Here is a 12,931-nt window from a genome sequence, read left to right as displayed (position 1 = left end):
TTGCATTGGAACAACACTTAGATTCCATTTCTTTTAAGAAGAACTCCTTGTTGGGAAAAGAAAATTTCACGTCAATTCTGTCTACATTTATCAATACGAAGGATAATTTAAGGGATAAAAAAGTAGAATTATACATATGAGAGCATAGAGTCTTGAGAATCTTTTAATAATGCGGTAGAACATTTCTTTAGTGTCGAGATCTTTTACCATACTGTAAATATAAAAAAACTTCGATTGAGAATCTGTTTCCAGATGGTAAGAACCTCGTTCTGCATTAAAGAAAAAAAAAATCACATTTGGGTATCTAGGCCTTGGAACAAAGGATTGTGAAGATATTGAAACAGCATTCTTGATTGATAAACAACAAATTGGCTTTGGGCTTGTGGGTTACATTCAACAGAACACATATTTACAAATTTCAGTCACCTTTCAATAGGTCGCAGCAGCAGTGATCAATGGCGGCTTAGCTAAGATCAACTTGTAGCTTAATGGACATATACAGAAGAGCTAAAAGAGCACCTTGAGGAAGAGGGGCATATCTGGCGAGATTGGAGCCAACCCACATAGCTATGACTACCAGAACAACTGTACTGCTGCTGGTTTTTCCACACACCCAACTTGCAAATGTGAGGCACAAAGCTAGCAATACGCCGCCTCTCCCACCCAAAACCCATGCAATTAGATAGCCCATCTTGTATCCAGAATCCAATTTTTTATCGAACAATGCAGTCAGACTACTGAAGGTGAGTGATAATCGGGATCCAAAGATCTGAAGTAGAAACAGAGAGATGAAGGCGGATCTTAGCACTTCAGTGAAGGATCCTCTTTCTTGATTTAGGTGTTCTTCAACCTCCTCATCTGTTGTTTCATCATAAGGGGAAGAATTCTCGTCATGATTTTTGTAATGTTTCCAGTATCTCTCATTCTGCATTTTCTGCCTCAGTTCAGCCCACTTATAGAGCCTTACATTGTTGTCAAATTCAGGGCTGTCGCTCCAGTTTCCTCCGTACAACCTGCCAAGGTCGTTTTGAAATTTAAGTGTGCTATCATACTTACTCCTTGTTACTTCATTAGATAAAACCTGTTTGAAAGAGGGATAAAAATCAATAAACAGTCTGTAAAGAGAAAAATACAGAGAAAAAAGAAACAATGTATCTGGATATGACAATAGAAAATAAAATTTGTGAAATAATAGATTCTCTATAATTTAATGGTCTTTCAAATTGGTTATTGGTCCTCTTACAAGTAAGGAAGTATGTTAAACCTTCCATCCACCATAGGGAGAAAGCATTGATAACTAGTTACACATAAAAGAAAGAGCAATCTCACAGTAAATTTTCCTGAAGCACAAAGCACAATACCATATAAAAGGACAAAATATTGGTTGTGCTGTATTTGTACTAAATTAATATAAACTTGGATTTGAGGTCCATCATTTATCAAACAAGAGAGGTTTTTCACCTTTTTTATACAGAAACAAAATCTGGACCAGTTCTTCATGTACTGCAAACAGTTGTTACCCTCAAACAATATAAACTCATATTGACTTTACTACATTTTTTCCTTCTACATAGGGAACAAAGTAAAGTGTTTTTGCTAATGTTTGTGATATCAACCTAGTAGATGGCAGAAGATAACAGGTTTAAAAGAACCCTTGGACATTTTTCATTCCCTCTTTACTACAAAACCATTCATGCTTCCAAGGAAAATAAAACAGCTGTAAGAAACCGTAAACCAAGAATAATTTTGTGTCACAGCTTGATGGTCTGGCCAAACAAATTAAAAGAACTTATAAATAAACACAGACAAAGAAAAATATATGGAAATCTCACTTCATATGCATGACGGATAGTCTTGAAAACATCATTGGCTTGTGAATCCTTGCTAACATCAGGGTGATACTGCAACCACAGCATGCAGACACATGAATAAAACAAATCATATTGCAATTACAATGAAAGTTTCTAACTTGAAAATGTTCAACAAAGATAATAAGATGAACCTTTGGGAGACTCCTAGTTCCAATTCAAAAACTTGACAGATAAGTAAAACAGGTGCAGAGGACAAGGGTTATGTCCAGACCAAGAATTATCAGCTTTATTTATTACAAAGGTCAGGCTTTGTTAAAAAATTATAACATTGTAAAGAAATAAAAGTTTTGCACCCACACCTAACTATCAGATTAAATCTTTTAAGTCATGAATTAATATAAAGAAATTGAGATGTCACCACGATTGAAAAACCTGTTACCATTTTTGAAACAATATGTTTGATAACACTACTGAAACAACAGGTTTCATAACACTCGAATTTCATATGTATTATCAAACATCATATTAGCAACTTGAAAACACGAATTATAAGAAAGAATCATTCTGGTAACATGTGTTAGAATATTACTACTTCATACAACTTCATCTGATATAAAACAAATAGAAGAGTTAAACACAAAAAGTCAATTCAATAAGCAAGGATGAATGAAAAGAAAAATTGGCAGTCAAAAAGCAAATATCATATCCTGAGTTTGTATGCATAAAATTACTCTTGAGCAACGAGTAATTAGTAAATGTTACAGTCTCATGTTGTTAAGTGGAAATACAAATCAAATCACCCTATAAAATTACTAATATAATTTCATGAAAATGGAACCTAATATTGAGTTCGAATAATACTATAAATTAACGCACTAAATATTGGAATTTTAAGTTTAGAGTAAAATTTAAAAGAAAGCCAAAGCTGACGCAGAATTAGAATTAGTTTCTTCATATTTTCTCACCAACCAAACACAACTACAAACACGAACTATAACTAGTGCTACCTTTCGGGCGAGGAGGCGATAAGCCTTCTTGATATCAGCTGACGTGGCACAGTGAGCGACGCCCAGCACAGCGTAGTAGTTTTCCTCGCCGTTGATCGCCGCCGTCGACGAGACCGCTGAGCGGGATCTTCTGCGGTGGCTGGTGGAAATCAGGAGACCGGTTTTGAAGAGCGAGGAGAACGCATCAGAACCGTTGATGGGAGCGATGGGTCCCACCAGGAGTTGTGCCTGCATTATGGTTCATGCATATGCGTGAGTGTTTGTTTTGGTGTCTTCGGTTAAGCCTCGAGTGGTGATGGCGAAAGTTAACATCAAGCTCGGGCGGGCCCAATTGGGCCATAGGATTGAACCCGGGCTTAGCCCATGTCTGTATTACCACTTAAAAAGTGTGTGTTTGTAATTGTAATAAGGGTGGATTCCAGTCAATTCTTCTACCTAAGGGTCAGCTCTAACTTGACTCAAAGTTCAAAATAATTAAATTGAGATTGAGTTAAACTTATTTAATTAATTAAAAGTATCATTATTCATCAAAGAAGAAGAAGAAGAAGAAGAAGAGTCATTAAAGAGAAAGAAGGAGAGTTGCCAATGACATGCATTTCATTGAAATGAGGTATTGATATTGAGTTAAAATTAAACTAAATTTTTTGAACTCAAACTCAATTCATTTCTAACTGAAAAATAATCCAAGCCTAATCTGACTTGGATTGTGTCCACCTCTGATTATATGTCTCAATATCAAAGAACTTTAATAACTTACAAATAGTTTATTTACCCAATATTATTGTCAGAAAAAATATCGAAGGACTCTAGCAAGTTACAAAAGGGTCAATACACATACTCATAACAGTTATTCAGAGAACTCTAAGAATATTGACTTGGGTCTTTAAGGATCAATAAGGCGCAAGAAGCCTAGCCACTCGCAATAGTTTATGGCTCGATTCGTCTACAGTTGGACTTGATTTGACTAAAGCTAATATGAGCTCAAGTTTAATGTTGATTAACTCAGTAAGTTTGCAAACTCACAACTTAGTTTAAGTAAAATATCAATAAATTTTTAAATGTTTCAAATATTACATTTACACCTTACTTCGAATATAAAGAAAATTGATAAATAGATTATAGGGTTTAAAAAATATTTAAAAAAATAAAGGGTTTGAATTTTATTTTTTTAGCTGAGCTTCAGCCATCCTTTTCTCCATTGAGCTCAAGTTGATTTATTACAATTTGACTTGCTCGAGCTCATGCTCCCTTGAAAGCTAAAGAGTCGAGAATCAGCTCAACTCGATTGCACAACTAATTGAGAATAAGCACACTTGACTTTTTCTATTACCGAAATGGTATTTTTTCATTTTCATATATTCACTCCATTTATATATGTCTCTATCTTCATCTAGACCTGGCCATGGGCTGGTTTGGCCCGTGAACCAGACCGAAATCGGCTTGTCTTAAACCGAAACCAAAACCGACAGAATCGGAACCAACATGAACCGGAACCAAAACCAAAATTTGAAGGTTCGGTTTTGATTTTTCTATTTTTAAACTGTCGAACCGCTGATTCATAAACTGAGGGTTAAACCTCAGGTTCAAGGCCTTGTGAACCGACAATATTAAATTTTTAAAATTTTTTTTTTATTTTTTTAAAATTTAATAAAACCAAACGGTCCCTTGCAAATGCGGGGACCGTTTGGTTCCCTGCAAAATGTAGGGGACAGCCCCTGTATTTTTAGTTTTTGCAGGGGACGTTCCCTGCATAATTGCACAATTTCATTTCCCCACCCATTTTTTTTTTTCAAAATTTCTCCTACAAATATTCTCTCAATCTCTCAACTCTCTCACTCAATCTTTTAAACTCTCTCATTTATTCTCATTTCTTATTCTCTCAATTCTCAATACTCTTTTAATTTTTCAAACTCTTTTTCTCAAATTCAATCTTTTTCTCAAAAAGATACGTAGGAAGCTTAATTAAAAACTTAAGTCCAAGTTTTTTTTTAATTTTTAATTATTATAATTAATAATTTAAAAAATAAATCAGGATCGTGTATTAGAATTAACGGTTCAATATCGTTTCGAATCAGGGTCATGAATAGGAACTATCGGTTTTGAACCGGTTACAAACCATCCTGTAATGGTTTCGGTTCAGGGTTCTTATTTTTTTGAACCGTGAACCGACGGTTTTGAACTGAAATCACCGATTCATGAACCTTGGCCAGGACTATCTTCATCCCTTTACATATTCAACAGATCAAGTTCTTTACTATAACTCAAGTTTTTTATTGGATCTTTTTGTCTTTATAATGCTTTCTAATTTAAGGTAACATTCTTCAACTTTTATAAGATTGATCTTTTTTTTAATGTTTATTTTTTATTAAAGAGTATTTAAGATTTAGTCATTACGTTTTTCAGTCAAACCCATGCGTTTTAGCCAAAAACTTATAGTTTGAGCTAAATATTAAGATTAATATATGAATAAAAGAACTGCCCAAATAGAGAGTGTCAACCAAAAACCCACAATTTTAGCCAGAAAAAATAGGATTTAAAGGTTGGCCAATAAGAAGTGTCAACTAGATTAGACATCTATTTGGCGCAAAAGAAAGTTTCAACCAAATTCAGTCAAAATATAAATCTCATTATTTGAGTTTAGGGTGGTTTATTTCTCTGATTGTGTTGTGTAAGGAATATCTAATTGATATTATATTGAATCACATGACACGAACGAGTTGTTACTAAACATGTCTCATTCAGTATAATGGTATTCACAAAAATTTGCTAAATGTGTATAGTAAGCTAAAGCTACTACATATGTAGATAAATTAGGGAGCAATAGGCAATGACAGGCCCAGAAATAAAATTGAGTAGGGTTAAGATTGAATAAGATTAAAATATAAGAGAGTTAATAGAGAAATAATAAAATTTAAAAAGAGGTCAAAAAAGTTTTAGGGGTTATATCTGAAAAATTTTCAAAGTTAAAAAATGCCAACTAAAAATTTAAAGAATTTATTTGAAAATTTTTTAAAATCAAGAGGGGTTAGCTGATCTTAGTTAGGTTTATCACTAATAGTAGAGCAACATATGAGTACGTGAATTTGTTATTCTACCACGTATGTGAGTAGTAGACACAAGATTAAGGGGGTCAAGTTATCATGTATATGGATATGTTGATGACATTATTAAAGCAAATATATTTTATCTATTTTTTTTGTAAGAGCTTTTTCGGTCGGACTCTCAAGCTTTCGTACGCAACTTTGATACAAGAAGAGTGACATCAAATCTGCTTAAACTTTGAAAAACTAATAATTTTTCACAAAACTAAATTTTGAAAAGTTCATTTTCCTTTCTCGAGTTTCAAAATCTTTCTTCTATTGTCCAACAACTTTCTATCTCTATCCAACTACCTTCTCTTTCCGTGACTGACATAATTTGTCTTCGGTTGTCTTCTATTTTCGATTTTTGTTGTCTCTGGGTTGTCATCATTGTCGAATGGGGAAGGAAGCCCAACCATCTTTCATCTGGATAATGAAACTTTCATCGTTCAAATGAAATCTTCATTGAAGAGAGAACCTTTGTCACTGGAGGAAGAAAAGAGGTGCTAGATTTTAGATAAAAATTTATAGTTTAGAAATTCAAGAAATGGCGGAAAATAATTAATTTCCCAAAATATAAGCGATCACAACCTAAATCAGAATAGTAAGTAATTAAGTCAAGCATCCTGAAGTTTAAATGCGACATCTCCTTTTATAGGAAAGTCCAATAAAAAAGTTGGACTGCCGACAACATTACCTAAAATTCAAGCACTGTATGAAGATAGGCCAGCACTTGTTGACCAATTATAAATATTCACAACCAAATCAACCACCAAATTGCTTCAATTTATATGGCAGCAAAACACGTCCACATTCATGCCCCCCCTCTCACGTTTCTCTCCCAAAACTTCAACTTGGGTGCCTTCGCCAATTTTTCCTTTTTTACACGTATTTATTTTAAATATATAAATTTATATATATATATTATTAAAAATTATTTTTTAAATTTAAAATTATTTAATTATATAATAATATATATAAAAATATAATTATTTATATACATAATTTTATTATTTTTATTAAAGATATTATTTGTTCATACATGTATATTTTGAATATATAATTGAGTATATAGATAATATATTAATGTAAATTAAATATTATTTTATTTTTAATTTAAAATTATTTAAACAATCATATAATAATATATTATTTATGTATCTAATATACATAATTTTATTATTACTCAAATTACATTTTTGTAATCAAAGTGTTTGAATGGACCATTCTAATTAATTTTTTTTTCATCTAAGTGGAATATTCTAGTCAAATTGTCAACTCTCTTTAGTCCAAAGTCAAGGCAAGATATATTTTATGAATGGTATTAGATGCTTAATTTTATATGTAAGTAAAATATACCACTATATAATTTGATAATTTAAAATTAGAGATAATATAATATTTAATTATATAATGATATGTCATTATTTATATACAAAGTTATAGATATATTGAATTAATCCTTAAAAGATTCAACTCATACTCCAGAGTTAATGTTACCATTACAGTAAGATCATACAACCGGCTCTTTAAAGATAATTTGAGTAATAAAAAAAAAATTTTATGTATAAGAGAATATGAGTTTAATGATCTCTCGATAATGTATTAAGATTGAACTATTAACTTATCTAATTCAATGTTTATGAGAATAACTATTGAATTTAAAATTTATTTTATTCAATTTAATTGATTTCGCTATAAAAAAATAATTCAACTCGAATGAGATCTCTAGTTTAAAAGAATAAATTATACAACCCCTAAGCTATAATCATCCAAATGTTTTCTTAAAAAAGTAGAAAATATTTTTGTAAACAAAATTAAATTTTCTGCTCTGATTTTCACCCTTCATGCGCCCATCAGCCTGCCATCTTCAGTCCTCTTTTTCGGGGTCTCATTCTTATAAATATACCCCCTCTTTCTCTCTTCCTCTATAAAAACGAACAACCCAAAAGGCCTTTTCAAGTATTTGGTCTCTCTCCCTCTCTGAGTCTGAGTGTAAGCATGTATATGCGTATTCTTTTTATTTTAATGTCCATGTTGGTGTGTGAATTTTGGTTGGTTTCATTTGATGGGTTGTTTCTAAAATTTATTTTATTACATGTTTTAATTAGATATAATCAATGTACATTTTTGGAACCATTGTTTTCATGCTCGTATGATTCAATCGCCCACCTTTAGATCATGAAATCTTTTCATAAAGCTTTAATTTTTACGCGAAACTCTGTAAAGATTTGAAGTTTAATCACTATTTAGTTCGTCATTTCGTTATGTTTAGAGAAAGGTGCATTGTGGGGGGTTTTTTCCAGCTTGATTTGTTCATTGTTTTTGTTTGAGCAATGGGTTGCAGCCAGTAATTGAATGGAATGGAATGTTTGTTTGTTTGTTTGTTTGTTTTCAGAAGAGGAAGCTAAAGAATAACATTTCTATGATGTCTACTATTGTAAATTCAACAAATATATTTTGGCAAGAATGTCCAATTGGGAAGATTGAAAGGCAGAAGCTACTTAATCAAAAGGGCTGTGTTGTATGGATTACTGGTCTCAGTGGATCAGGTTTGTATTCTAATTTGATTTTTCTTTCTTTATGTCCTTTCACTTTTTTTTTTAAAATTCAAACCATTTGATTGGAATCCCTGTGATTTCTAATTAATTTTTCAAAACTTTATATTCCAAAAGTTATGTTTGAAGAATTTTCGTGGTTTCTTTTTTTTTTTTTAAATTTTAGTTACATTATGTCCAAGTAATAGATTAAATGTAAGGGAAGCACTTTGAGTTTAGAGAGTCGAGTCCTTTATTGGTAAGCCATAAATTAGATGCGAAATGTAGAAATTTGTATCATGTTTCTTTTCTATGTATTACTCTTAATTTACAATCATTTACTGCAAGAGCAGACAAACGTGGATTTCATATAATTGGACAATTTTGTGCTTTTACTGACATAATTTCAATTAATTTGCTTGTCCCCATAAGTTAGATGCATACCAGATGAATTAAATATACATCTAAACTTCCAAATATCTGCTCTTCTCTCAATACAGTATCTCTAATTTGAATTTTGTCAACTCTATAGGGAAAAGCACTCTGGCATGTTCAGTTAACAGAGAACTGTATTCTAGGGGGAAGTTGTCTTACATCCTTGATGGGGACAACCTTCGACATGGACTAAACAAAGATCTTAGTTTTAAAGCAGAAGATCGGACGGAGAATATACGCAGGGTTGGTAAGTATGTTTATGAAGAAAAAAATACCTCTTGTTGGAGTTTGAGTTATGCATGTGTGACACTTTATTGTACAAATCTTTGCACCCTTTGATTGAAAATAATTTTTTTTCTATTACACTTATACATGAAAATGATCTTTGTTTGTGCACATGAAGGAAGCCAATATGTTGACTGACTCAAACCACCTGTGCCTATTTTGGATTTATGATTATAATCCTACATGTTGCTTGCAATCTTAGTTAGTCAATGTTTCAGATATTCTATTGTAGTCGCTCATTGATTTGGAGAAGTCTTGTGGTTTAAATGTAAACATCTATAGTTTCAATAGGTTTTGCATGTGTCATGTATTTTTTTCCCCATTTTTCTCTGTTTCTATTTAATCAATTGTAAAGGGACCCAATGCCACATGCTTTATGTACATATCTGTCCATTGTTGTCTGGAGCTGGCTTTCATCAATGTAATGGATCCCAATATGACTCTTCTAAATGCCTAATCAGCAATAAGTAAACATATACTGGCCAAAATTCCCATGACAGTTGGCTTCCAAGTGTAGGTGGTAAGCAGCAGAAACACAGTGAACTGCTTTCTGACACTGAAACTGCTATCATCAGCAAATTCTGAACTGTTATGGACTTTGTCTGCTAAAGCATGGATAAAAAATATTCAATTCTCAGCACATATAAACTTGTTAATCTAGGTAATTATCAATGATTGTTGCAATGCGAAAAATATGGATGCAATGGTTTCTCTGTTGTGGAATGTAAATAACTTGCATAATGTCAACACATCTGTACTTGATGATTATTACATTGCATGTCACTTAGAATGAGAGTGAGTACTAAAGTTTGTCCTAATCAGTCATTCTATGTTTGGCTTCATATCTAATAGTGCATTCAGGTGCTTTTTACGTGGTTTTGGAGTGATGTTTTTGTTTCAGTTAGTCATAAGTTTTTATGTTTTCCACAATAGGAGAAGTAGCGAAGCTCTTTGCAGATGCCGGTTTAATCTGCATTGCCAGTCTGATATCTCCTTATAGAAAAGACCGGGATGCTTGCCGTGCAATGTTGTCAGATCCAAACTTTATTGAGGTAAGACTTCTTTTTCTGGATTTTTGTTATTTTCTTTCTTTACATTTTCTGTAAAGGAATTGTCATACCTGCTGCACATATACAGGTTTATATGAACATGCCTCTGGAACTGTGTGAAGCAAGAGATGTTAAAGGCCTTTACAAACTTGCACGGGCTGGCAAGATCAAAGGTTTAGTCTCAAAATATATCTTCTGCAACTTTTATGAACATGCCCTGAGGACTTTTTCTTTAAAGTTGAATCAGAAAAGAAATTATTGACATCTTTTTATATCTATTTATATCCTGCTATCTTATTATGTTAACAGTTATTATATTGTCTGAGCTCCATTTTAAGCTTCCTGTCCTGACCTTGGCATTTCTAAGTAATATGGGTACATGAAGGATGTTCTGGAAAGTTTTAAGAGGAGTGTCATACTGCCATTCATGTTACTCTTTCATATTATGATTTTGGGTCTTTACCACAAAGCTTTTGTTTGTTAAAAAATGGTGTCATCAATTGGAGTGTATGGTAGTGCTAACTCTTATGAGCTAACTGGAATCTCACTCAGTCAAATTAAAACGATCTTTATATCTCCCTTTATCTCAAAGTTTCATCACTTCGAGGGCAAGTGTAGAGGGCACCTTTTATGGGGTACATGAATTATTTATCTCCTAGTTTTTCTCCATTATGCCTTTTTCTGCTCATCTCAACACTATCTTTTAACCTTGGTTGTCTAATTAGGTTTTCATAAATCATTTTGCTCATGCCATTTAAATCTGAACTTCTTCTAAACCTTTGTACTTTATGACAGATGTTTACTTCTGGTCAGCAATAGAAAGGTGCTACTGGAGCACTCCAATCTTTCTCATTTTTGTACTTAACCTAGTGAACAAGCCATTGTTTGAAGTCTTTGGATCATCAAGCTTATACTACTAGCTGCATATTTTATTAAGTTTTATTGGTTAGAATTTATTAGGAATTTTAAATTATTAGCTGATTTCTCTATACAGGAAATAAATACTTTCAAATACAAAGTCAATAAGAAACCATATAACTAACAATGATAATAACTCTAGAACACTTATCTTAATTCCTAATTATTTTTTGGATGTTTAATAATATTATACACTCAATTAATGTCTAGATGAAAATTTAACCTTCTTTCTACTGCTCTTTATTCACCTCCCACTAATCATTTTGCCTTTGCAGGTTTTACTGGGATAGATGATCCTTATGAACCTCCATTGAATTGTGAGGTGTGTTTCAAAGTAAATTAATTATGGTCTTGTCCACGTACTTTTTTGTATGAATCAGTGGCTACCTTGTTGTATAGTCTGCCTGGCTTAATAATTTTCTGCATTTTGAACTGGATGTTATGAAATTTTTTCCCAGATAGAGATAAAAGAGGAGGATGGAGTTTGCCCGACTCCAGGTGCCATGGCAGGACAAGTAGTGACCTATTTAGAGAGGAAAGGATTTCTGCAAGATCAGTGATCAAGTCCCTGCATTTTTTTTTATATCTTCATGAAGATGTTATATAACGGCAACATCAAAAGTGTCTTTGCTTTACCCCCTGCAAACAAGAGGAGGTTAGTATGTTCCAAGTGCAAACCATGTCTAATAGTGTCCAATATAGGGATTTTTTTTTTCAAATAATTTAGGACTTACAAGCAATAGGATATAGGGTTTGTGGAATGTACGGGCTGAATCTCTGAGACCCTTTTTTTTAGTCGTTTTGCCCTTTTTATATTTAATTCCTTATCATCAGAAATAATATCCAGGAAATGCTTCAGTCTCAGAGTCTATGAATGTATCAGTTCATTTATAAACCAATTCAAGGTTCAATACCGGTGTAATATTCAGTTCAATGTCTGCCCAAACACTATTATGCAATTATGCAGAGGTTTTAGTTTCATGATCAGATTGAACCATCTCTCACAATTTAACTTGTCAGTTTGTGGATATTTTAGCCTTGTTAAAGTCAGAAACTGACTTCATGTGTGTGTATACTGTTGATTCAGATACTAAGATTTTTAGGTTGCATCAAATTGGCTTTTAGAAAATCATGAGTACTTTTGTCTATACGCTTGATATTGTTTGATTGATATATTAACAAAACCATTTTTAGCATCAGAAAAACCACAAATAATTTCCCAGGGAGTGCTTTCTAGTGTTTATGCTCAGTAGTGCTTTCAAACATGCCCTAAATGCTTAATCTTTTGAAAATGTCAACTTTGGCTCAGCAAGAGAGGCATTCAGCCTCTATTTTATGAAGCTTATAGAATGAATATTGGCAGCATTACTTGGTCTCTTCTGGGAATTTTCTTACAAAGTACATCTATTCTATTCCCTTTTTCTTTTTCTCTTCAAATGCACAACAAAGAAGAAAATAGTCACCTAGTAGGTTTTTCCTCTACTTTGATAATTTTTTCATCCCCCTAGGTTTTATCTTAGCAAAGACAACATAATTAATGGGAAATGGTAAAAATTTAAGAGAATGAGTTTTTCTTTAACAAAAGTAATGTAATTATCAGAAAATAATAAAAATCTAAGAGTGTGAGTTTTTTCTTAACAAAGACAAGGTAATCATTTGTAAGTGATCGAAATCTAAGGAAAGCTTATTGGATGCTTTCGAAAATAAGGAATCCATTTTGGTACCCTATACTTTTATAGTTCACATTTCAATCCTCTATCAAATTCTTCTATATTTACAACAATTATTACTCAAATCAAACAAATCCCC

General features: G+C 32.4%; 2 protein-coding genes across 4 annotated transcripts; one reads left to right on the top strand and one right to left on the bottom strand.

Annotated features, from left to right (window-relative positions):
* LOC123220011 (dnaJ homolog subfamily B member 6) lies at positions 1–3,112 on the bottom strand. 2 transcript variants are annotated; one of them, XM_044641997.1, is made up of 4 exons: positions 2,819–3,112; positions 1,833–1,901; positions 427–1,081; positions 1–269 (listed from the first exon to the last, which is right to left on the bottom strand). In XM_044641997.1, exons 1-3 carry the CDS (start codon positions 3,050–3,052, stop codon positions 464–466), a joined length of 921 nt encoding a protein of 306 aa, XP_044497932.1. In that variant the 5' UTR covers positions 3,053–3,112; the 3' UTR covers positions 1–269; positions 427–463. The 2 variants fall into 2 exon arrangements, with proteins under 2 accessions (XP_044497932.1, XP_044497931.1); XM_044641996.1 differs by lacking the exon at positions 1–269 and having other exon boundaries at positions 334–1,081.
* A 4,585-nt stretch (positions 3,113–7,697) lies between these two features.
* On the top strand, positions 7,698–12,109 carry LOC123220137 (adenylyl-sulfate kinase 3-like). 2 transcript variants are annotated; one of them, XM_044642164.1, is made up of 7 exons: positions 7,698–7,901; positions 8,297–8,450; positions 8,968–9,117; positions 10,089–10,207; positions 10,293–10,377; positions 11,398–11,444; positions 11,581–12,109. In XM_044642164.1, the coding sequence occupies exons 2-7, from the start codon at positions 8,324–8,326 to the stop codon at positions 11,680–11,682; spliced, it is 630 nt and encodes a 209-aa protein (XP_044498099.1). In that variant the 5' UTR covers positions 7,698–7,901; positions 8,297–8,323; the 3' UTR covers positions 11,683–12,109. The 2 variants fall into 2 exon arrangements, with proteins under 2 accessions (XP_044498099.1, XP_044498098.1); XM_044642163.1 differs by having other exon boundaries at positions 7,699–7,893.
* The last annotated feature ends 822 nt before the right edge of the window (positions 12,110–12,931 follow it).

This window comes from Mangifera indica, chromosome 7 (genome assembly GCF_011075055.1).
Source record: "Mangifera indica cultivar Alphonso chromosome 7, CATAS_Mindica_2.1, whole genome shotgun sequence".
Lineage (NCBI taxonomy): Eukaryota > Viridiplantae > Streptophyta > Magnoliopsida > Sapindales > Anacardiaceae > Mangifera > Mangifera indica.
The sequence above is the reverse complement of the archived record's forward strand: the minus strand, read 5'-3'. Positions and strand labels throughout refer to the sequence as shown.

What these genes read in the sequence shown, in the direction of transcription:
- LOC123220011 (XM_044641997.1), bottom strand. Translation starts at nt 3,052, where the DNA reads ATGCAGGCACAACTCCTGGTGGGACCCATCGCTCCCATCAACGGTTCT. An exon ending in ATCGCCTCCTCGCCCGAAAG is followed by an intron (nt 1,902 to 2,818) that starts GTAGCACTAGTT and finishes CTGTGGTTGCAG; the next exon opens with TATCACCCTGATGTTAGCAA. An exon ending in CTATCCGTCATGCATATGAA is followed by an intron (nt 1,082 to 1,832) that starts GTGAGATTTCCA and finishes TCTTTCAAACAG; the next exon opens with GTTTTATCTAATGAAGTAAC.
- LOC123220137 (XM_044642164.1), top strand. Translation starts at nt 8,324, where the DNA reads ATGATGTCTACTATTGTAAATTCAACAAATATATTTTGGCAAGAATGT. An exon ending in GGAGAATATACGCAGGGTTG is followed by an intron (nt 9,118 to 10,088) that starts GTAAGTATGTTT and finishes TTTCCACAATAG; the next exon opens with GAGAAGTAGCGAAGCTCTTT. An exon ending in ACGGGCTGGCAAGATCAAAG is followed by an intron (nt 10,378 to 11,397) that starts GTTTAGTCTCAA and finishes TTGCCTTTGCAG; the next exon opens with GTTTTACTGGGATAGATGAT.